This window comes from Erythrolamprus reginae, chromosome 2, assembly GCF_031021105.1.
Source record: "Erythrolamprus reginae isolate rEryReg1 chromosome 2, rEryReg1.hap1, whole genome shotgun sequence".
Taxonomy (NCBI): domain Eukaryota; kingdom Metazoa; phylum Chordata; class Lepidosauria; order Squamata; family Dipsadidae; genus Erythrolamprus; species Erythrolamprus reginae.
The window spans coordinates 39,157,055-39,183,324 of NC_091951.1; the positions used below are offsets into that span (position 1 = coordinate 39,157,055).

General features: G+C 41.4%; 1 protein-coding gene across 1 annotated transcript in view; it reads right to left on the reverse strand.

Moving 5' to 3' along the window:
- LOC139158375 (killer cell lectin-like receptor subfamily B member 1B allele B) overlaps positions 1 to 20,856 on the reverse strand; it is a 37,087-nt gene extending 16,231 nt beyond the window's left edge. Inside the window, exons 1-2 of the mRNA XM_070735678.1 lie at positions 20,781 to 20,856; positions 13,703 to 13,804 (exon numbers count right to left, since the gene is read on the reverse strand). Coding sequence (XP_070591779.1) covers positions 13,703 to 13,804; positions 20,781 to 20,856 — 178 coding nt within the window. The remainder of the gene's footprint in view (positions 1 to 13,702; positions 13,805 to 20,780) is intronic.
- Between the last annotated feature and the right edge of the window lie 5,414 nt (positions 20,857 to 26,270).

Below are 26,270 nucleotides of genomic sequence, written 5' to 3' on the forward strand. Positions count from 1 at the left end.
CTGGACACTTTCAAGAGGAGATTGGACTGCCACTTGGCTGGGGTGCTTTAGGATTCCTGCTCAGGCAGGGGGTTGGACTTGATGACCTGCATGGTCCCTTTCAACTCTAACAAAATAAATAAATAAATAAATGGGCAAATCAGAAGTGCATTTCCCCAAATTTCCAGTTTGCCCATCTGGCTGTTTTTTCACACCATCCCAGGCTTCAGAAAAGCCAGTGTGAATGTGCGGGGGGCAGCACGGGTGTGTGCGCGCATGCGTAGGGGTGGAGGGAAAGACATGGGCATGTGCATACATGCTAGCACACACACACACCTTTTGGCACGTAAACCAAAAAAGGTCTTTATTTTCTTTACTTCACTCTTCATTACACAATGATTATTGCACAATGCCGTTCAATCTCATTTCTTTTGAAAGCAATTAGGTACATTATCTCAGTAGTAACTTCAATGCATTCCACAAGTCATTCTAAAATTTATGAGCTAATCAGTGCTAGCAGAGAGCCATAAAAACAGGTAATAAATCACAGGATCTGTTATTTACGTGCCGGAGCATAGCTGGGAGGACACCATGTTGGTGGGACATGAATAGACTCAATCAGCTTCTCTTCTGTTTTCTCCAAGATATGAGACAATTGATTAATTAATTCCTCACTCTCTAACTCTAATATCTCCTCCCTCTTTCTTCTAATCGTCTCTGGTAGCGTCTAAAACGGGGATCAACCCCTCTCCAATCTCCCCCATTTGATTCATCCGAACTCATGTCTATGTCATTAGCTCCGTGGTCATCACTAAAATTGCCTTCTATCTCTAAATCAGTTAAGTTTACAATCTCTAAATCACCTTCCTCCTCCAAATCTGAGCATTCCTCAGGCTGAAAGGGAGTATACACAACAAAAATAAGGTAGTCTAAGATAAAATCATCTCTACCTATTTTTTTTAAAAAGGAAATTATTTTGACTCATGATGTTACTGGGATGAGTAACAAAGCATCCCAGATTAACAAGATTTGGTCTAGTCCCTGGATGTAATCTTTTAAAGTATATTTGCTGTGACTGATTGGGCCTTTATTACTTATTGCAGGGAAAAACCCCTGCAATTAGTATGGCAAAGGTTCGTATAAAGGTTGTACATTTCAGTGACTCGCCGACTCTACCTAACAATGTCTTCTATTTTGACAGTTATTTGGATTTAATCAATTTTGATGTGGTTGTCCTGATTTAATCTTGTTTAGATATTTCCTTTGTTCGCTTTACCAAATGTTTGCACATATGCCTTTGCACACTTTTTTTTCTCCTTTCGCCGCTTATCTTTGCTCGGATGCCACAACAATCAAAGCAAAACTCTTTTCATCTCCGTGTGGGTTCATAAAAACCCTTAGAGCAGTGCTTCTCAAATAGTAGGGTGCGCCCCCTTGGGGATACCAGAGGGGGCGCATGACCCCGGGGAACATGCTTTTTTTGCTGCAGGGCATAGGACATGCATCCTACCAGACATTTATATTATTCTTATTTATTAGATTTGTATGCCACCCCTCTCCGGAGACTCAGAGTGGCTTACAACAACAATACATAGTACAAATCTAAGGGTTTAAAAAAAAAAACAGTTTAAAACCCTTATTATAAAAAACAGTCATGCATCCCAAACAAACCATACATAAAATGAAATGGCCCGGGGGAATCAGTTTCCCCATGCCTGATGGCAGAGGTGGGTTTTTAGGACTTTGCGAAAGGCAAGGAGGGTGGGAGCAGTTCTGATCTCCAGAGGGAGTTGGTTCCAGAGGGTTGGGGCCGCCACAGAGAAGGCTCTTCCCCTGGGCCCCCCCAGATGACATTATTTCGTCGACAGGACACGGAGAAGGCCAACTCGATGGGACCTAATTGGTTGCTGAGATTCGTGCGGCAGAAGGTTGTCCCAGAGATATTCTGTTCCGATGCCATGAAGGGCTTTAAAAGCAAAACATACACACAAACATACCATGCATAAATTATATAGACCGGGGGAGATGTCTCAATTCCCCCATGCCTGACGGCAGAGGTGGGTTTTAAGAAGTTTGCAAAATGCAAGGAGGGTGGGGGGCAATCCTAATCTCCAGAGGGAGCTAGTTCCAGAGGGTCGGGGCCACCACAGAGAAGGCTCTTCCCCTGGGCCCTGCCAGACAACATTGTTTCGTCGACGGGACCCAGAGAAGGCCAACTCTATGGGACCTAATCGGTCGCTGGGATTCATGCAGCAGAAGACGGTCCTGGAGATATTCTGGTCCGATGCCATGAAGCGCTTTATAGGTCATAACCAACACTTTGGATTGTGACCGGAAACTGATCAGCAACCAATGCAGACTGTGGAGTGCTGGTGTGACATGGGTGTATCTAGGAAAGCCCATGATTGCTCTCGCAGCTGCATTCTGCACAATCTGTAGTTTCCAAACACTCTTCAAAGGTAGCCCCATGTAGAGAGCATTACAGTAGTCGAACCTCGAGGTGATGTGCCAATGATAGATGTGCCAATATGGCTCTGCTAGTAAATTTGAACTTTGAAGGATGCTATGCCTCGGACTCTGATTTAATTTCGGGTGCTATTTGGCATCCTTATGCCAGCCAACAGATTCTTCTATGTGACTCAAGTGAGAGGGAAAAACCTGGCATAATTTCAGTATTTAAATTCAATTGTAGATAAACTGAGCCTCCCGGCGCAACTATAAAATTGCAATAATGTGCTGGGTGTGTGCGGCTGGCGGGGAAGTTTAATCATCTTGACTAGCCAAGTGTAACTGGGACGGTAAACAATGGAAGCTTCCAGGGTTCACCAAACGACAAAGAGGAAACTAGGGGAAGGTTGACTACCCCGTACGCTTGTCAAAAATGCAGAGTTGGGAGTTCTGCAATGCCCAGGCCTTCTGGCTTCATGTTTTCTCAGTCCTGCTGGCTCCAGGATGTGCAAAATAACATTAATTGATTAGTATCATTATAGAAACATAGAAGACTGACGGCAGAAAAAGACCTCATGGTCCATCTAGTCTGCCCTTATACTATTTCCTGTATTTTATCTTAGGATGGATATATGTTTATCCCAGGCATGTTTAAATTCAGTTACTGTGGATTTACCAGCCACGTCTGCTGGAAGTTTGTTCCAAGGATCTACTACTCTTTCAGTAAAATAATATTTTCTCATGTTGCTTTTGATCTTTCCCCCAACTAACTTCAGATTGTGTCCCCTTGTTCTTGTGTTCACTTTCCTATTAAAAATACTTCCCTCCTGAACCTTATTTAACCCTTTGACATATTTAAATGTTTCGATCATGTTCCCCCTTTTCCTTCTGTCTTCCAGACTATACAGATTGAGTTCATGAAGTCTTTCCTGATACGTTTTATGCTTAAGACCTTCCACCATTCTTGTAGCCCGTCTTTGAACCCGTTCAGTTTTGTCAATATCTTTTTGTAGGTGAGGTCTCCAGAACTGAACACAGTATTCCAAATGTGGTCTCACCAGCGCTCTTTATAAGGGAATCACAATCTCCCTCTTCCTGCTTGTTATACCTCTAGCTATGCCGCCAAGCATCCTACTTGCTTTTCCTACCGCCCGACCACACTGCTCACCCATTTTGAGACTGTCAGAAATCACTACCCCTAAATCCTTCTCTTCTGAAGTTTTTGGTAACACAGAACTGCCAATGCAATACTCAGATTGAGGATTCCTTTTCCCCAAGTGCATTATTTTACATTTGGAAACATTAAACTAAATTATATTATAATGTATAATTATAATATCATTATGTAATTACTGTAGCTATTACAGTATCCAGATTGCAATCTCTCATTTCTGTAATTACTGGTTGAGTGTGTGTCTATATTGGCTTCCATTCTAACCACACCCTCCAAATAAACCCCTCACTGTTAGGTAAATATTTGCATAATCCTATAAAGACAGACCATAATCCCTAATTTCTTTAGGCTTGGCCAGAGGGAAAAAATGTCAATGAACTAATCAGTATGATTGCTACTCCTTCTGAAAATCAACTGTACTTTAGCCTTTTTTCAGCCCTAATGATTTTCTGTGCTTTGCCTGCTTTTTTCATTGCTTCTCTCCATCAGCTGTGCTTTAGAAGCTGTTTTTTTTAATCCAACTCAAAACCAGCAAACTAATGCTGACCAGACTAAGTACGTTAGCCAGATGAATACCTGGTAGGCAGAATCCCCCCCCCCCCCCCCACTATTTTCCTCCTCAAAAAATAAAATGTATTTTATACTCTGATATAAAGGGGAAGAGCCTTCTCTGTGGTGGCCCCGGCCCTCTGGAATCATCTCCCCCACTCTCCTTGCCTTCTGCAAACTCCTGAAAACCCACCTATGTCACCAGGCATGGGGAAATTGATTCCCCCGGCTGTTCCGCTTTATGTATAGTTTGTTGTGTTGTATGATAGAAACATAGAAACATAGAAGATTGACGGCAGAAAAAAACCTCATGGTCCATCTAGTCTGCCCTTATACTATTTTCTGTATTTTATTTTAGGATGGATCTATGTTTATCCCAGGCATGTTTAAACTCAGTTACTGTGGATCTATCTACCACATCTGCTGGAAATTTGTTCCAAGGATCTACTACTCTTTCAGTAAAATAATATTTTCTCAAGTTGCTTTTGATCTTTCCCCGAACTAATGATTGTTTTTAATAAGGGTTTTTAAAACTGTCCTTGATTTTAACATTGGATTTGTGCATTGCATGTTTGTTGTAAGCTGCTCCGAGTCCTCAGAGAGGGGCAGCATACAAATCTAATAATAATAATTCCTACAGTTGAAATATTTTATTAATATTTTATTTTATGACTCTATTTTATTTATTGGATTTGCTTGCTGCCCAGCTCACCTAGATTTGCATTCTGCTGATATGTTTTCTCAATATTTTCATGGCTTAGCAGAGATACCACATGTCTGTAGTATCGAAAGAGGATTCAGTGAGATTTTATACCCTGAGCAGTAGGGAGAAATATACTTAAATCTAAAAAACATTCATTACTAAGAACTAATTGTGTAGTTAAATCTGCATGGAAACATCCAGTCTGACTATTCCCTGGCAATCTTCAGCCTTGAGATAAATATTTTACAAAGTGATTCATTATAATCTATTTAGATTATGTTGATCTCTTTAATTCTCTTTCAACATATTCAGACTTGTAAGGCTGGTTTTATACACATCCACACCTACACACACTCCAGTTAATAATAAATTAGAACTACAAGCAATGTAGATCTTGATATATGTTTATTTTAATTGAGTGATATTGATCTTAAAAAAAAGATTATGACACTTTACACAATGTTTTGAATTGACTAGCTCCTTCATTTCAGAACAGGAAGCACATCAATGTGTGGTATTTATAATTATTTATTTATTTTGTCCAATACACAATGAGGGTTTTAGTGGGTACAGTATATATATATATATATACATAGTAAAATATATGATGAAGGTTATAGAGGAGATACTCATAGTAAAATATACCTAAGAAAGAATAGAAAAGAAGATATAGTAATAGAACATATCAATGAAAGAATAGAAGAAGAGATATAGGAATAGAAGAAAGGTATAGGAGATATAGGAGAGCAATAGGACAGGGGACGGAAGGCACTCTAGTGCACTTGTACTCGCCCCTTACTGACCTCTTAGGAATCTGGAGAAGTCAACCGTGGATAATCCAAGGGTAAAGTGTTGGGGGTTTGGGGATGACACTATGGAGTCCGGTAATGAGTTCCACGTTTTGACAACTCGGTTACTGAAGTTATATTTTTTACAGTCAAGTTTGGAGCGGTTAATATTAAGTTTAAATCTGTTGTGTGCTCTTGTGTTGTTGTGGTTGAAGCTGAAGTAGTCGCCAACGGGCAGGGTGTTGCAGCATATGATCTTGTGGGCAATACTTAGATTTTGTGTAATGTGTCTTAGTTCTAGGCTTTCTAGGCCCAGGATTGAAAGTCTAGTCTCGTAGGGTATTCTGTTTCGAGTGGAGGAGTGAAGGGCTCTTCTGGTGAAGTATCTTTGGACATTTTCAAGGGGGTTGATGTATGAGATGCGATATGGGTTCCAAACGGATGAGCTGTATTCGAGGATGGGTCTGGCAAAAGTTTTGTAAGCTCTGGTAAGTAGTGTGAGATTGCCAGAGCAGAAGCTACGTAGGATTAGTCTACGAGTCTATGGAGAGGGGCGGCATACAAATCCAATCAATCAATCAATCAATCAATAAGGTGGCACATAAAAAATAACTGAGACCAATATTTTACTTATTGGTTTATTTTAAATATTTATACAGCCGCCCTTCTTTTAACCAACTCTGGATGGCTCCTAATCAGTAAGAAAAAATATTTGAAACCTCTTTGAACACAGATAGCTGTAGATTCATTTATTTTAGTTTATTTATTTTGTTAAACATGTACAGGTTAGTAGTTGCTTGTATAAACATAACATAAGCAAAACAAAAGTATGGATAAATGAGGACAATAGGACTAACTGCAACTCTATGGATGACCTCTACAACACATTCTTGCTTGAGATGAAAATAATCATCAGACTTTACGTACCATTTGCATCTGCCTCAACCAAGAAAAATAACCTCCCCATCTCAATAAGAAAATTACAATTAAAAAATCTCTCTGACGTAAAAACAAAAAAGGACAAGTAGTAAACTTCAAAAGCTGTTATAAAAGCATATGCAAACAAATAAAAGCAGAATGTCTCAACTTCCACAGCATACAAGAGGAAAACCTTCTACACACCAAATCCAATCGAGCTTTCTACAACTTTGTCAACAACAAACTCAAGGACTCTAGACCTATCCCACCTCTTAAAGGACCCAACAACCAAGAATACCATGATGATTCATCCAAAGCTAACCTTCTCAATTCATTCTTTGGCTCTGTCTTTGTCAACAGCAACGGCTCATCCCCCAAATTCATCACTCATACCTCAAACTCTCTCAATGATCTAACCCAAATAGACTTCACTGAAGTCTGAGTTGAAAAAGCATTACGTGACCTTAAACCTTCCCTATCAGTCGGACCAGATGGTCTATGTGCATATTTCCTAAGAAATCTCTCTTCTGCTATAGCAGAACCACTGAGCATAATCTTCAAAAAATCCTTCAGAACCAGCACACTTCCTAAGCTATGGTCATCCCCGTCTTCAAAAAAGGAGACCCCTCTCTTGTCGATAACTACAGACCAATATCACTATGCTGTATCCCATGTAAAGTTATAGAATCAATTATAAACCAATCAATTACTCTCCACCTAGAAACTAATAATCTGCTTTTTAACAAACAATTTGGATTCAGAAAAAAAATATCCTGCAACCTACAGCTCCTCCACTGCAAAAACATATAAACAACTCATCTTGACCAAGGAAAAACTATAGATGCAATTTATATTGACTTCTGCAAAGCTTTTGATTCAGTGGTCCATGACAAACTACTTCTAAAACTCAAATCCTATGGCATCTCAGGATCCCTCCGCAGCTGGATTACTGCATTCCTGTCAAACAGGCAACAAGTGGTCAAAATAGGAAGCTCCATATCCACACCCATCCCTGTTAAAAGCAGTGTCCCCCAAGGTAGCATACTGGGACCTACGCTCTTCATTCTCTACATCAATGACCTTTGCGATCTCATCACAAGCAACTGTGTTCTTTTTGCAGATGATGTAAAACTCTTCAACACCACTGAAAACACAACTACTCTACAAAAAGACCTAGACTCAGTTTCTGACTGGTCCAACACATGGCAACTCCAAATCTCAAATGCTCTGTCCTACACATCAGCAAAAAGAATCAGAACTTCAAATACAAACTGAATAAACAAATTACCAGACTCCGTAGTATCATCCCCTAACCCCCAACACTTTACCCTTAGACTATCCACAGTTGACTTCTACAGATTCCTAAGAGGTCAGTAAGGGGCGTACATAAGCACACTAGAGTGCCTTCTGTCCCGTCCTATTGTCTCTCCTGTATCTCATATATCTTCTCTACTATATCTCTATAAGCTTCATTGTATATTATTGTGTATTGGACAAAATAAATAAATAAACAAAAAAAACAAAAAAACAAACAGTAGGACAGGGATGGTAGGCCCAGTGATGCATTTATGCATGCACCTTACAGACCTCTTAAAATGAGGAGAGGTCAACTGTAGATAGTCTAAAGTTAAAGGTTTGGGGAAGAAACCACAGAATCAGGTAGTGCATTCCAGGCATATATCACTCTGTTGCTGAAGTCGTATTTTCTGTAGTGGAGTTTGGAGTGGTTTACATTAAGTTTGAATCCATTACATGCGCATGTATTGTTGTGATTGAAGCTGAAGTAATCATTGGCAGGAAGGACATTTTGGTATATGATTTTATGAACTACATTTAGATCAGATCGAGGGCAATGTAGTTGTAAATTGTCTAATGCTAATATTTCAAGTCTGGTGGAGTAAAGTATTTTATTGCGAGCAGAGGAGTGGAGGACTCTTCCTGTGAAATATTTCTGGATTTTCTCAATTCTTTTATGTCCGACATGCAGTACGGGTTCCAGACAGATGAGCTGTATTCCAAAATTAGTCTAGTAAATGTTTTGTATGCTTTGGTTAACAGTGTAATATTGCTGGAGAAGAAGCTAGATTAAGATTAGATTAAGAACTCTTAGTGCTTTTTTGGCAATGTTGTTGCAGTGGGCTCTGGCACTTAAGTCTTTGGATAAGAGTACTCTAAGGTCTTTGATAGCATGAGAGTCATCTACAATGTCATTTGATCCACGTTTGTATTTTGTATTCTGATTCTTTTTTTGCAATATGTAAAAGACAAAGCATTTGCTGGTTGATATTTGAAGTTGCCAGTTGTTTGACCATTCTGCTACATGATCTAGATCCGTGATGTTTCAGCTCCAGCACGCATGTGCGTGCTGGCCAGCTGATTTTCGGCATTGGAAAAGGCTGTTTCATCCTCTGGATATTTCAGGAAAGCTTCCCTGAAGGCCCAGAAGCAAAACAAAATCCCCCACAAAACGAAGCTATAACGCACTGAACACGAGAATAACTAGAAAAAACAAGAACAGTTTTTTCCCAAACGCATCACTCTGCTAAATAAATATTTCCCTCAACACTGTCAAACTATTTACTAAGTCTGAACTACTATTAATTTTCTCAATGTCACCATTACCCATCTCCTCGCACAAATGACTGTATCACTGTAACTTTATTGCTTGTATCCTTACAATTTATATTGACTGGTTCCTAATATGATTTGATTGCTTCTTTGTACCAGGACTATCATTAAGTGTTGTACCTTATGATTGTTGACAAACTTTTCTTTTATATACATATGCATAGTCCTTGTGTGTCCAATCACACTTGGCCAATAAAATTCTATTCTATTCTATTCTATTTCTATTCTACTTTACTCTACTCTACTCTATTTCTATTCTATTCTCCTTCCCTAAAGAGTGACCTTTCCCTTGTCTCTGCCTATCTCTCCATCTACTGGAGAGCCATGGTGGTGCAGTGATTAGAGTCAGTACTGCAGGCTATTTCTGCCTGCAGTTTGGCAGTTCAAATCTCAGCAGACTCAAGGTTGACTCAGCCTTCTATCTTTCCAAGGAGTATAAAATGAGGACCCAGATTGTTGGAGGCAACAGGCTGGCTCTGTAAACTGGTTAGAGAAGACTGTAAAGGCACTGTGAAGCGGTATATAAGTCAAAGTGCCACTGCTATCTAATCAACTACCTTGATCTCAATCCATTTTATTATGCTCCTTTGGTATCATGAATGGAACATATTGATAGTCCCCGATTTACAAACACAATTGAACCCAAAATTTAGGTTGCCAAATGGGACAGTTAAATGAGTTTGCCCCATTGCACGACCTTTCTTGCCACCATCAAGTGAAACATGGCAGTTGGTAAGTTGGTAACGCATTGACTTTGCTTGCCAAAAGTTCACAAGTTGTGATCACATGACACTGGGACACCACAACTGCCATAAAAGTGAGTCAGTTGCCAGCATCTGAATTTTGATCGCATGATCATGAGAAGCCTCAATGGGTGTAAGTGTGAAGAATGGTCATAAGTCACTTTTTTCAATGCCATTGAAACTTCATATGGTCACTAAATAAACCATTGTAAGTCAGGGACTAACTGTATTTACACTGTCGGTGATTCATTTGGAACACATAATTTGTCGACGTTGCTTTCTCCATTGCAGTGCCTACTATTTGGAATGATAACTCCTTCCTGAAGTCTGCAATCCCAACCTTGCTATCCTTCAAAAAAAAATAAAAATGCAGAGCCCTTGAATATATTGTTAGGAATTGCAATCCTGAGTGGCATTTCATTGTAGGACCATATAAGGTAAAAGTTGAAATGTATTATACCATATAAGGTAATATAGAATGTACAGCATACTCGTGCTGAATCATTGGATGTGAACTGCAATGTGATTGGGCCAGAGCATTATAATATGCAGATCACCTTCACCATTTCCTTGTTGGTCTTACTGTTGGTCTTGTTAGTCGCTCTGGTCATTTGCTATTGATGGTAGCTGGCTGGAGCAGTTCGAGCATGAGTTAGATATTGAGTAGAACTGAGATAGTGATAGAAAGAAACCTGGATAGGTTTAGTATCTACTAGAAACCTGGATTGGTTTAGTATCTACTTGTAACCTGGATTGGTTGAATATCTACTTGTAAGTAAGCTGAATATAGCTGATGTAAAGTTCGTGTAAATAGAAGAGTGAAGATATTTTTGAACTGAAGAGTAAACTACAGCACTGTTTTATACAAATGTGTCTTCATTCATTTATCTGGTTTATTAAATTGCCACAATATATTCTGATATCTTATCTAGTCCCACATGTTACTCTGCTTATATATATAACTGGACATATGATATTTCAAGAAATAGATAGATAGATAGATAGATAGATAGATAGATAGATAGATAGATAGATAGATAGATAGATAGATAGATAGATAGATAGACAGACAGACCAGTGTTTCCCAACCTTTTTTGAGCCGCGGCACATTATTCACATTTTCAAAATCCTGGGGAACACTGAACGGGGGTGGGGGTGGCTAAAGAAAAGTTTTGACAAAAAAAAAATCTTCCTCCATTTCGCTCTATTTCTCCCTCACTCTTTCTCTCCCTTCCTTCCCTTCTTTCTCTTTCTCCATCACTCTTTCTTTCTTCCTCTCTCTTTTGCTCTCTTTCTCTCTCCCTCCTTCCCTCCCTATATGTCTTTCTCTCTCCCTTGCTCTCTCTGCCTCTCTTGCTATCTCTCTTTCATTCTCTCTCTTTTTCTCTCTCTTTCTCTCTCTCTTGCTATCTCTTTCTCTCTCTCTCTCTCTCTCTCTCTTTCTCTGTCTCTCTTTCTCTCTCTCTTGCTAGCTCTCTTTCTTTCTCTCTCTTTCTCTGTCTCTCTCTCTCTCTCTGCCTCTCTTGCTATGTCTCTCTTGCTCTCTCTCTCTCTCTGCCTCTCTTGCTATGTCTCTCTTGCTCTCTCTCTTTCTCTCTCTTCCTTTCTTCTCTGCGGAGGCCGGCGAAGGTTTTTGTTATTTTAAATGTTCCGGGTGGCAGGGGGATGCGGAGCCCGCACGCACACACCCCCGACATTCCAAATCCTGCCTCAGCTGTGAGAAGAAAAAAGCGCTCGGTGAAGGGACTGCATGCAAGAGGGGCCGGACGGGCGTTAGCAGCCCGATGAGGAGGACGAGAAGCCGCTTCAGCCACCCCCAATCCCCCCTCTTCCCTGGGTACCTTCCAAAGGCCCCTGGAAAAAGGCAGGAGGTAGCAACGAGGCGCGAGGACAAGCAGGCAGCTTGGCGGAGGGGAAGCGCTGACGGGCTCTCCTCCTTCCCGACCCCCGCGCTTCTCTCCCGCCCTGGCTTTTGCTTCGCCCGCAGATTTCCCCGCAGTTCAAAAGGAGGCAAGAGGTGGTCTGGATGAAATTGCGGGGAAATCATGGGGCGAAGCAAAAGCCAGGGCGGGAGAGAAGCGCGGGGGTGGGGAAGGAGGAGAGCCCGTCAGCGCTTCCCCTCCGCCAAGAGGTTATTGCCGCCGCCTCTGCCTCCACTCAGGGAGCCATCATGGTTGAGCTGAGCGAGAGGAAAAGGCGCGGTGACCACGGTGGCTCCCTGAGTGGAGGCAGAAGCGGTGGCAATAACCTCTGTGCTTTCTACGGCAGCGTGGCTGAGCTGGACGGAGGGAAGCGGCAGCTCCCACTCGAGGAACCCACGGCAACGGGCGACGGCTTGGTGGGAGGCGACGGCAGGAGACACAGGCGGTGGGAGGAGAGGGAACCAGGAAGCGACTGTGAAGCCCAAGACCATCCACAGGACGACACTCAGGCAGGGGCGCCGGCAGCGCCCCGCCCAGCTGGAGCTTCTCGCGGCACACCTGGCCATGTCTCGCGGCACACTACTGTGCCGCGGCACACCGGTTGGGAAACGCTGAGATAGACAGATAGACAGATAGATATAGATATATATAGATATGTCCGGTTATATAAACCAGATAATATATATGTATCCACTTTGAATAATATGCCATGCAATGTTAACAATTTGGGGTTTTTTCTCAACAGAGAAGAGAAACAACTATTACTTGTGGTTTTAAAATCTCATTTCCTCTCTTTTAATCCTTGCATGCTGCCCAAAGGCACTGGAGGATGACCAATCTTATAAACATAGAAACATAGAAGATTGATGGCAGAAAAAGACCTCGTGGTCCATCTAGTCTGCCCTTAGATTATTTCCTGTATTTTATCTTAGGATGGATATATGTTTATCCCAGGCATGTTTAAATTCAGTTACTGTGGATTTACCAACCACGTCTGCTGGAAGTTTTTCCAAGCATCTACTACACTGTCAGTAAAATAATACTTTCTCACGTTGCTTCTGATCTTTCCCCCAACTAACCTCAGATTGTGCCCCCTTGTTCTTGTGTTCACTTTCCTATTAAAAACACTTCCCTCCTGAACCTTATTTAACCCTTTGACATATTTAAATGTTTCGATCATGTCCCCCCTTTTCCTTCTGTCCTCCAGACTATACAGATTGAGTTCATTAAGTCTTTCCTGATAAGTTTTATGCTTAAGACCTTCCACTATTTTTGTAGCCCATCTTTGAACCCATTCAATTTGATCAATATCTTTTTGTAGGTGAGGTCTTAGCACTTTAAATTATAAATAATTCATTCATTTTTAAAAATGGTTAAAAATGACTAGTGCAGTGATGGCGAACCTTTTTTCCCCCGGGTGCCAAAAGCACATGTGCAAACACTATCGCATCTGTGTGAGTGCCCGCACCTATAATTCAATGCCTGGGGAGGGTGAAAAATTGCCTCCTGGCCCCCCCGGAGGCCCTCTGGAGGCCAGAAACAGTCCGTTTCCCAACTTCTGATGGGCCCGGTAGGTCCGTTTTTTACCGTCCCCGGGCTCCAGAAACTTCACAGGATCCTGGAGGCCCTCCGGAAGCCGAAAATGCCCTCCCAGAGCCTTCATGCAAGCCGAAAATCAGCTGCTGGCACACGCATGTATGCTGGAGCTGAGCTAGGGCAACAGCTGGCATGCCGGAAGATATGGCTCCGTGTGCCACCTGTGGCACCCGTGCCATAGGTTCGCCATCACTGGTTTAGTGTATGTAGAATATACACATTCATGGAAAACATTAAGTTTTCAGACAACTCACCCCAGATGCTCAGGGCTGCCAGGGCTGCCACAAGAATGAAAATTATCGCACATCCAGATCCTATCAGGAAGCAATGACACCGAGGACGTTCCAGCAAGAAATCTGGAAACATAGAGATAAGGAAAGAAGCAACAAGGAAAATAAGACCTCTGTACAGGGAGTCCTCAATTTACAATAGTTCATTTAGTGACTGTTCAAAGTTAGAACATAAGAAGAGCCATGCTGAATCAGGCTAAAACCCATCGACTCCAGCATTCTGTGTCACACAGTGGCCTACCAATTGTCCATGGGGATCTTGAGCAGAAAGAGAAGGCAAAACCCTCCCTTTCCCTTGACCCCCAACAAATGGGACCCAAGGGAATCCTGCCTGTCTCAAGCAACATAGAGGCGGCACATTGGCATCCGTTTCAATAACTACTGATACACTTGGCATCCATGAATCTGTCTAATCCTGCCTTGAAGCTATCCGGGCTGACAGCTATCACGACCTCTTCTGGAAGTGAATTCCATAAACCAACAACCCTCTGAGTGAAGAAATCTTTCCCTTTATTTGTCCTCACTTTCTTACCTATAAGCTTTAGGGAGTGCCCTCTCGTCCTAGTATTGTGTGATAGAGAAAAGAATTTTTCTCTATCCACCTTTTCTATCCCATGCATGATTTCATACACTTCGATCAAGTCACCCCTCTTTCAAGGCTGAAGAGACCAAGGTGTTGCAACCTGGTTTCATAAGGGAGGTGCTCCATTTCTTTGATCATACTTGTTGCCCTTTTTTGCACCTTTTCCAGTTCCATTATATCCTTCTTGTGAGTGTGGTCTCACCATCGATTTATACAGAGCCAATACAACACTTACTGACTTATTTTCCATTCCTTTCCCAATCATGCGAAGCATGGAATTTGCTATTTTTTACTGCTGCTGCATACTGGGTTGACAACTTTATTGAGCTGTCCACCAAAATCCCAAGATCCCTTTCTTGCGTTGTCTCAGAAAGCTTGGTCCCCATCAGTTGGTAGGTATAATTGGGGTTCTTTGCTCCGATATGCATAACTTTGCACTTGTTTAGGTTAAAATGCCACTTTGTTGCCCACTCACTCAATTTCGAGAGATCCTTCTGGAGCTCCCGACAATCAGTTTCACTTTTCACTACCCAGAACAATTTAGTGTCATTAGCAAATTTTGCTACCTCACTATTTACTTCTACCTCCAGATCATTAATGAATAAATTAAAAAGTAAAGGTTCCAAAACTGAACCTTGGGGTACACCACTTCTCACTTCTTTCCATCCAGAGAATTTATTGCCACCCTTTGCTTCCTACAATTTAGCCAGTTACCAATCCAGGACAAGACCTGTCCTCTAATTCTGTGGCTGAAGAGCTTTTTTAGGAGCCTTTGGTGAGGGACTTTGTCAAAAGCCTTTTGAAAGTCAAGATATACTTGGCCAATAAAATTCTGTTCTGTTCTATTCTATTTTAAAGTGTTGTACCTTACGATTCTTGATGAATGTATATTTTCTTTTATGTACACTGAGAGCGTACACACCAAGACAAATTCCTTATGTGTCCAATCACACTTGGTCAATAAAGAATACTATTCTATTGTATTTTTTTTAAAGTACTTGTAGCTGAAAAATATCACTGAAAGAAAAGTGTTGGAAAATTTGAGAGTTTGGTTCTGGGACCCATTACAAATTCCTAGAGGGGCCATATTCTCAGAGGCATGCCTTCCTACTTATTTTTACCTCATAATCTGCCATTCTGCAACTTTATTTATTTGTTTGTTTGTTTGTTTGTTTATTCATTTATTCATTTATTCATTTATTTGATTTGTATGCCGCCCCTCTCCCTAGACTCGGGGCGGCAAAAACAATAAAACAATATAAAACAAATCTAATAATTTAAAAGTCACTAAAAACCTCTTATTAAAAAAACAAAACATACACACAAACATACCATGAATAAACTGTATAGGCCCGGGGGAGATGTCTCATGCCTGACGGCAGAGGTGGGTTTTAAGGAGTTTAAGGAGTTGATGACTCACAAATTCTATTTTTAAAAATTACTTGACCTTAAAATCTGATTTGGCAAGGCTGGCTACAATACTTTCACCTGCTGTACTCCACCCAGAGTCCGAAGGGAATTGGGAGGCTTATGAATTTAATAAATTAAACTAAATTAATAAAATATGCAGATGACAGAAAATTAAAGGAAATAACGTACAGAACTCAGCCTTGACAGTTTAATCCAGGGTTAAATTTCTTCTTTCCTTTCGTATATTTTAGTCATATCAAGACCTTATGAAAAACCCACCACAGAAACCTTTGAAAGGAAAGAATGGAGGTGTATGAAATTAGTTAGCAAATGTTTCATACTTTGTTATGAATATTTCCCAGAAACAATGTACGTATTTTTACATACATTTGTATCCCACCTGCCTTGGATTAATCATTAAGCCAAAAAAAGCACGGTTAGGACATATGTTTCTTCCCCTAGCCATCTTGCTCCTAACTCTTCCACTGCCACACTCAACTGTAATTTTCATACATTTTTGTAGTTCCACCTTTCAATTACAGTGTAATCAGGTTATTAAAAATGTGGAAAATGTCCATGTTTTTCTAATGGCCTAGTTATTAAGTAAATACTTAGCTTATAGTGTTCAATAAATATATTCTGTAGGCTTCCTTACTGAGTTGGGTGGTCATTATAAATGCTCTAAATAAATAAATAAAAGTTTTAAATGAACACAGCTGTGGGGTTCAATCTTCCAGGGGAATAATGACCTGGAAGAAAACTGAATTTATAATCTTGTTTCACTATCAGCATGTATTGAGTGTGATTGTCTTGTCAGCTGAGCAAATGCTGGCTGGGGAATTCTGGGAGTTGAAGTCCAGATATCTTCAAGTTGCCAAGGTTGGGAAAGACTGCTCCAGAGCATCTTAACTCAAGCTTCTATCCCACCCTTACTCTGAAGAGCTGACAGTGGCTCAGATATGAGTTCCCCTCATTTTTTATTTTATTTTTAAAAAATAATTTGTATTACAATACAAAGATTAAAAAAGAGCAGATATATAGTATTTTTACATATTATATCCTTTCAGAGTATAATTATTATTTGTATGGTTGTTGTGCTTAAATTTTAAAATACTTTATACAGATCTGCCCCTAGTTCCCTCTCCCTCCCCGTTGAACTGCTATCGTAACAGTTCTATTGTTCCTTTTGGATATCAATATGCAGCTTATATCACGAGTTCCCCTCATTATTTAATTTCACAGAAGTCTGTGAAGGAACCAAACCAGAGAGGAAGTGAGTGGTCCAGGCTGGAGAAAAAAATTTAAAAACAAAATAACTAAAGGCTGAAAAGAGAAAGTGGTTCTCTGGCTGGCTGAGGATCTGAAAAAACAAGTTCCTGTCAGAACAGACATGGGGGCTCCGGGCAGTTTTTTATTTTATTTTATTTTATTTTATTATTTTATTTATTTTATTTTATTTATTATTTTATTTTATTTTAATTTATTTTATTTCATTTTATTTTTATTTATTTATTTATTCATTCATTCATTCATTCATTCATTCATTCATTCATTTATTTATTTATTAGATTTGTATGCCTCCCCTCTCCGTAGACTCGGGGCGGCTAACAACAGTAATAAACAGCATGTAACAAATCTAATGTTTAAAATAATTTTTTTTTTAAACCTTATTAAAACCAAACATACACACAAACATACCATGCATAAATTGTATAGGCCTAGGGGAAAAAGGATAGTCCAGTTCCCCCAAGCCTGACGACAGAGGTGGGTTTTGAGGAGCTTACGAAAGGCAAGGAGGGTGGGGGCAATTCTGATCTCCAGGGGGAGCTGGTTCCAGAGGGTCGGGGCTGCCACAGAGAAGGCTTTTCCCCTGGGTCCCGCCAGACGACATCGTTTAGTTGACGGGACCCGAAGAAGATCGACTCTGTGGGACCTAACCGGTTGCTGGGATTCTGTCTGGGCTCTATGCTGAAGAAAGTTTCATAGGAGAGATGAGCTACTTCCATTATCAGTGTCTCATGGTGCTGGTCTGGAGAAGGAGACCTCTTCGTCCCTGAGACCTCTCTGCATGATCATGGACTCTGGAGCTCCAAATTATAAAATCTTAAGGATTATAAAATCTTGAGGAGAACCCCTGTGATAGCCCTCTCCAGTTGTGTTTTTAGCAGCTCAACTAATGCTAAGGTAGCTTAAAAAACATTAGCAACCAATATCAACTTTATTTGATTAGTCAATCGACCATATCAAAGCGAGGAAAAGGACCACATCAGTCGTCATAAAACTGACTGGCTAAAATACAATAAAAGTGGCTAAAATAGAGGGAATTTGAATAAATAATAAGTTAAAATGCAGTATAATATGCTCAAATTGAGTAGTAAAACATGAAAATAGCAACCATTCAATTCAAAAAGTTGGAAGCTAGAAAAAAGTGTGTTACAATTGTTTCTCACACTTATGACTGCCACAGTGTGCGTGCGTATGCAAACACACACACATACTTGGACACATGAGTAGTCCTCGAATTACAATAGTCCATTTTTCTGAACTTCCAGTTGGTCCGTTGGGTGGTTTTTCACACTCTGGGACTTCAGGAAGCTTCCTTGAAACCTCCAGAGGGCGAAACGGCTGTCCCCAAGGCCCAAAATCAGCTGGCTAGTGCAGTGTTTCCCAACCTTTTTTGAGCCGCGGCACATTATTCATATTTTCAAAATCCTGGGGAACACTGAAAGGGGGGGGGGGCGGGGCGGGGGGGCGGGCTAAAGAAAAGTTTGGACAAAAAAACCCTCTCTCTTCCTCCCTTTCGCTCTATTTCTCCCTCTTTCTCTCTTTTCCTTCCTTCCCCTTTCTCTCTCTCCATCCCTCTTTCTTTCTTTCTTCCTCTCTTTTTTGCTCTCTTTCTCTCTCCCTCCTTCCCTTCCTCTATGTCTTTCTCTCTCCCTTGCTCTCTCTCTCTCTCTGTCTCTCTTGCTATCTCTTTCTTGCTTTTTTCTCTCTCTCTTGCTCTCTCTCTCTCTTTCACTGTCTTGCTATATGTCTCTTTCTTTCTCTTTGCCTCTCTTGCTATCTCTCTTTCTTTCTCTTTCTCTCTCTCTCTGTGCCTCTCTTGCTATGTCTCTCTTTTTCTCTTGCTATGTCTCTCTTTCTTTTTCTCTCTCTCTGCCTCTCTTGCTATGTCTCTCTTTCTCTCTCTCTTTCTCTCTCTCTTTCTCTGCCTCTCTTTCTTGCCCTGTCGCTCTTTCTCTGCCTCTCTTGCTATGTCTCTCTTTCTCTCTCTCTCTGCCTCTCTTATATGTCTCTCTTTCTTTCTCTCTCTCTCTCAGCTGACTGCAAGCGGGAGCCCTGACGGCGGCAGCTGGATGTGCTGCTGGACACTGTATATGCCAGGCCCGCAGCGCCAGCATGTACGATGTCCAGCAGCACATCCAACCGCCACCGTCAGGGCTCCCGCTTGCAGTCAGCTGAGAGAGAGAGAGAGAGCACTCCCTCTCGCCGCCATCTCCCCGCGACTGCCTGTGGCCGCTGCGGGGGCCCCCCCGCACTCCCACCGCCAGTGCCCTCCCGCCGGGCCACAAAGGACACTTGCCGTCGACGCCAGAGAAGCTCCAGCTGGGCGGGGCGCTGCCGGTACTACCGTCCTGGGGCTCCCGCTCGCAGCTGTCAACCGGCTCCTGCTCGATGCCGCGGTTTTCAGCGCTCTCCTGCTGGGCCCCAAAGAAGGAAGGCGGGAAAAAGGCACGAAGAATGGAGCTCTCCTTCTTCCTGCCTTCCTTCTTTGGGGCCCAGCAGGAGAGCGCCGAAAACCGCGGCATCGAGCAGGAGCCGGGGGACAGCTGCGAGCGGGAGCCCCAGGACGGAAGTACCGGCAGCGCCCCGCCCAGCTGGAGCTTGGCGGCACACCTGGCCATGTCTCGCGGCACACTAGTGTGCCGCGGCACACCGGTTGGGAAACGCTGGGCTAGTGTGTGTATGGATGCTGGAGCTGACATAGGGCAACACCTCATGTACCTTCCAATATGGCTCCGCATGCCACCTATAGCATGTGTGCCATAGGTTCCCCATCATGGCTACAGGGTCTCCTGCTTGAGCAGAGGGTTGGACTAGAAGACCTGCAAGATTGCTATTGCTAAGTGATGCAGTCATAAAGTGGAACAGCAGTTTTGCAGGGCTGCGTTAAATGATCATTAAACAAGCAGCTCACATGACCACAACTTCCAGTCAGTTTTCCCTCTGACTTTGTGGGAGGTTGACCAGGAACATTGGAAATCACAATCACATAACCAGAGTCCCAGAGACAACATAATCCTAAGCAGGGCATCAAGTAAGTACCCAAATGGCAATCATGGCTCTAGGAACACTGCAATAGCTTAAACTATGAGGAAACCATTTGTTCAGAACCAACTATCCCGCTGATGTCAGTACAGCTCCCACTCCGAAAAGCCTTAAAGACCTGGTTCTGTCGGCAGACCTTGGGGTCTAGAGAGTTAACATCTTTGTCCCGGATGAATCATGGTTTGCTTGGTATGTATGAGTGTATGATTGTATAGTTTAGTCTGAGGGCTTTTATTGTTGCTGGGTTCTTATTGTTTAATATTTGATTTTTACTGTATAATTGCCGCCCTGAGTTCTACAGGATTGGGCGGAAATTAAATTAAATTAAATTAAATTAAATTAAATTTTAAATTAAATTTTAAATTAAATTAAATTTTAAATTAAATTAAATTATGCTGTTATAACTTTGAATCAACTTATATCTGTATCTAGGTTTATTTCAGCTATTTGTTTGAAGTAGTGACTCCACTCTGTTTATCCTGCTGAAAATAAGAAGTCTGGCCTTGAGGAACAGTGAAAAGGCAGAATGTGTGAAAGGTAAACTCATACAATTGATTGCATCAATACAAAACCTAACTGGTAGAGATACCTGATCAAAAGAGAAATTGGCAGTTACATTCTTTCCCATATTGCTGAGATCTCCGCAAAGATATTGACATCGAGGCCATCAAAACTACCCGCTTAGAAGCCCCCAATAACTATAAATAAGCCATAGTTTACCTTGCAGCTGAGATTGCTTGAGTCTCCTTTGCATTCTGTTTGGCCGGTAATTCAAGTAGAAGCCTTCTTCCCTCATTGTTACTCCACCTACTAGTTTACTCTGAAGGAGGAAGAGCACTTTTGTTCCAACTCTTCTTGGTATGAACAACCACCCAATTACTGGAGGTGGGCCACAATATCACACAGGAAGTTCTGTGAGACCAGCCTGCTTTGTTTCCATGGTGTCTCACATCTATCAAAATGTAAATTTCTGTTTCAAAAGCCGCAATTTCATTTATTCAGAAAGGAGAAAGCGAAGGAGGATCCTGTCTCCTTTTGAGTCCTGTCCTTCTCATTTCCCCCCCCAAATAGTTTCTCACTGCAAAGCCTTCGGAAATCTTCTTTTTGGCTTATTATCCAACTCAATCAACATCATACCAAACCTTAATATTTGTTTTGAGGACCTGTATATTGCACTAGCCAGAAAGAGAAAATATCTATACACCCCTCACATTCTGGACAGAAACTGTTTCAACTTCTCCATTCAAGATGTCACTATAGGGCATTTAATGTCAAAACAACTAGTCATAAAGATATTTTTCCCTCATGCCATTACTCTATTAAAATGTCTGCTGTATTTTTTGGAGTATAAGATGTACTGGAATATAAGAAGCACCTTATTTTGGGGGGAGGAAAACAAGGAAAACAAGGCCTCTGCCTCCCAGCAATTTGCCAAACAGCAAACAGTGTATATCATCTGTACTGTTTGCTGTGTATTTCTATGCATGTGTACCTACCTGATAGCAAAAAATTGGATAAATATACCTGTACATTATGGCATACATTAATGTATGAAGGTTTTCTTTCATGTAAGAAATTATTACATACCTCCCAATTATTTAAATAGATCTACTCCAAACATGACTAAGTCAGGGTTGTTTATTATTATTATTATTATTATTATTATTATTATTATTATTATTATCATCATCATCATCATCACTACTACTATTACTACTATTATTGCTGTTGTTGTTGTTGCTATTATTATTATTATTATTATTATTAGCAATACAACACAGCAAATGAGATCACTATGCTGGATTTCATATTTCATCACCAGTCAGGCACTTCCCAAGCACCTAGGACTGTGTGATGTATCGGCGAATTATGTGTGCAGATCCCAGTAAAGCGGCCTTTTGCAATTGACAGATGGAGATTTTGTCAATTCCGATGGTTTTCAAATGTCCGCTGAGATCACTTTCACTGGTCTATGCCAGTACAGTGGAACCCCGACATAAGAGCTGCTCTACTTACGAGCAACTCGAGATAAGAGCTGGGAGGGGAGAGATATTTTTGTTCTACTTACAAGCCCAAATTCGAGATACAAGCGCCAAGGAGCTGTCTCCTGAAGCCGAACGCTAACTTCCGCGTTCGGCTTCAGGAGACAGCTGCGAAGCGGCGCATGTGTTTTAAAAGGTTGCAGCCGGCCTGGGGGGCTCGGGGGGGCTTGCAGCCGGCCTGGGGGGCTTGCCAGCACCCCCCCGAGCCCCCCAGGCCGGCTGCAACCTTTTAAAACACGCGCGCGGCTTCGCAGCTGTCTCCTGAAGCTGAACGCGGAAGTTAGCTCTTTTTCTTTCTCTCTTTTACCTTCCCTTCCTCTATTTCTTCTTTTCTTTCTCCTTCCCACCTTCTTCCCTCCCTCCCTCCCTTCACTCATTCCTCTCTTACTCTCCCCTTTCATAAGTTTCCTTGCTTCCTTCCTCTGTTCCTGTCCCTTCCCTCTTTCCTTCCTTCCTTCCCACCCTCCGTCCATTCATTTATCCCATTCCTCTCTTGATCGCTTAAAGCCGGTCCCTGGTGCAAAAAGGGTTGGGGACCTCTGTCCTACAGGATTGGGTGGCAGAGAAATTGAACATATGTAAATTTAAAAGTTTAAGAAAGTTTACAAGTTAAGTGAAAGAAACTTCATTATTCATTTATATGTACATGTACATTTCTTCATTAAAAACTTGTCTTTCTGCATAATTTAGACTAACTTTGTGAGTTTTTTGAGGGCTGGAACCAATTAAAATTATTTACATTAATTCCTATGGGGAAAAGTCGTTCGAGATAAGAGCTGCTCGACTTAAGAGCCCAGGTCCGGAACGAATTAAACTCGTATCTCGAGGTACCACCGTAGTTGGTTTTTCCTTTTATCATGTGGTGTGTGTCTTCCTGGACTAATTACCCTATAATTACGGGCGGTTGAACCACACGGGAAGAACAATTATTATTATTACTATTATTATTATTGCTATTATTATCATTGCTATTACACCAACTCCCCCTGGAGATTAGAACTGCCCCCACCCTCCCTGTCTTTCGTAAACTACTCAAGACTCATTTATACCACCAGGCATGGGGGAGTTGAGATAGCTCTTCCCCCTAGGCCATTACAAGTTATGCATGGTATGCTTGTGTGTATGTTTGGTTTTATAATAGGGGTTTTTAGTTGTTTTTATTATTGGATTATACATGTTGTGTTTATTATTGTTGTTAGCCGCCCCGAGTCTGCGGAGAGGGGCGGCACACAAATCCAATAAATTATTATTATTATTATTATTATTATTATTGTTGTTGTTGTTATTATTATTGCTATTATTATTATTACTATTATTATTGCTATTATTATTGCTATTATTATTGTTGTTGTTATTATTATTATTATTATTATTATTATTATTATTATTATTATTAACATTTGTATGCCGCCCTTCTGAGAAAACTCAGGGCGGTTTAACTCAGCTGCCTTATCGTAATATAGTATACTAAAACATGACACTGTTACATTTCAGGTTATACTGTTACAGATCTTTAAAACTGATGTGGCTTTCTGGAAGTATTCTCTGCTTTTTTAAAAAAAAGATACAACAGCACTGGGCCCCTTCAGATCAAGCACTCATTTTTAAAAAGTTTTTCCTTTTGTTAAGTTGTCTAGAATAATAATAAAGCAGTCTTTAAAAAATAAGTCTAATAATTTGAACATTCTATAGACATTTACAGTTATTACTCACCTCCTTGCATCCAGATTCAGCAACTGATTAGCACAAGAAAATAAAATGCTGCCTCTGCCTATAGTTTTACTTTCATTTTAGCATGTGGCTTGCCTTGCAGCCTCAGTCAGCTGAGTGTTGAGTTGCTTGGCTTAACAGGCTTTGTTCTGTTTGCTGCAAGGAAGTAACTTGCTGGGAGGCAGAGGCCAAAGGATGGGTGGGCGGGGCTACATTCAGTGTATAAGACACAACCAAGTTTTCATCCTCTTTTGGAGGGGGTTTAAAAAGGTGGGTCTTATACTCTGAAAAATACGGTAATTCCTACAGCACTGGCTTTTGCTTAAAGATGTAGTAGTAGGCTGAATTGATATTATCTTCTCATCTTTCCTACTACCTTCTCCTATTATTTGCTTGTTTCTGTTGTGGTTAGCTCTGGCCCAGCTCTTGCCCCAAGGACGGTGGATGTGGGGGAGACATCCACATGCTGCAGGCCTGTTTTGCCCCCCCCACGTGGAATCTGCTGATGAAGGCTCCTCTGACCAAGAAGACATGAGTGACAGGGAGGAGGAGAGTGTGGCAGACAGCTCAGAAGGAGATCAATTATCTAGCTCCTCCTTGGATTCAGAACAAGAGTTAATGATACAGCCACGCATGCGGAGAGCGATGCATAGGCAACAACAACTGAGAGATTATTATCAAAGAAAATGAGGCCACCTGTGGTTGGGTGGGGCTGTGGTAATTAGTGAGGCTGCTATAAATAGCCTGTGGGTTTGGCCATTGTGGAGGATTATCTGATCATTGTATTTCGTGACTGCTTTACTGACTTTGACCTTTTGTGTGCTGATTTTTCCCCGCTTTGAAACTAAACCAGAGCAAAGTGTGTTTCACTTTGTGAAAGAAGGACTGTGAATTGCCTCACAGCTGCAAGCTAAGTATCACAGAACTGATAAGGGACTTGTACAAATTACCAGTTTGTTTGGAGAGGAGTGCTCTTTAGTATACCAAAAGAGGGCTTGGTTTAAGTGAATTTTCATTATAAAGAACATTGTTTTGAATTTTCAAACGTGTGTGTGTCTGAAATTTGTACCTGTGAATTTTGGGGAGGATTCTACCAGAGAGCCCGACAGAACAGTTTCTTTATTGGATTTCTAGGCTGCCCTTCTCCAGGGTGGCTTACAAAGTTGGCATGATTTATCTATCTATCTATCTATCTATCTATCTATCTATCTATCTATCTATCTATCTATTTAGTTATTGGATTTGTATGCAGCCCCTCTCCGCAGACTCGGGGCGGCTAACAACAGCAGTAAAACAGTACAACAAAATCCAATACTAAAAAACAGTTAAAACCCCATTATATAAAAACCAGTCATACATACAAACATACCATGCATAAAATTGTAAAGGACTAGGGGGAAAGTGTATCTTAGTTCCCCCATGCCTGGCGGTAGAGGAGGGTGGGGGCAATTCTAATCTCTGGGGGGAGTTGGTTCCAGAGGGTCGGGGCCGCCACAGAGAAGGCTCTTCCTCTGGGTCCCGCCAAGCGACATTGTTTAGTTTTATCAAACATGTAGAAGATAGTAGGTATGAATATGAACATGGACATGAATAAAGGAAATTCATATAAATGGGGACAGTAGCACAGAGACGGTAGGCACACTGGTGTGCTTATGCACACCTCCTTTACGGACCTCTTAGGAATGGGGTGAGGTCCATGGTAGGGAGTTTTAAGGTTGAAGCTGTGAGGGTTTGAGAGTGTAACTGATAGCTTAGGCACCGGAGACAAATTCCAATCAAACTTGGCCAATAAAGAATATTCGTTCCAAACAACAAATAATAATTACATTGACAAACATAGCCAACACACCTTCCTCTTCCTATTTTCCCTACAACAACTTTGTGTGATAGGTTGGAATGAGTGACTGGCCCAAAGTTGCCAAGCTGGCATTCATGACTAAGGTGGGACTTAAACTCAGTCTCCCACTTTCTAGCTTTAACCGCACTAATCCCAGCGGCCGATAAGGTCCCATAGAGGTGGCCTTCTCGGGGTCCCATCGACTAAACAATGTCGTCTGGCGGGCCCCAGGGGAAGAGCTTTCTCTGTGGTGCCCCGGCCCTCTGGAATCAACTCCCCCCTGAGATTAGAACTGCTCCCACCCTCCTTGTCTTCCGTAAACTACTTAAGACCCACCTATACCACCAGGCATGGGGGATTTGAGACATCTTTCCCCCCAGGCTTATTATAATTTATATTTGGTATGTATGTGCTGTTTGGTTTTTAATTATGATAGGGTTTTTAGTTTTTTAATATTAGATTTCTGCAATTATAATATTGTTTTTATCGTTGTTGTGAGCCGCCCCGAGTCTTCGGAGAGGGGCGGCATACAAATCTAATAAATTATTATTATTATTATTTTTAGCATTAACCACTAAACCAAACTGATTGTCTGAATGCAGTCAAAGTCTTACCTAAGTG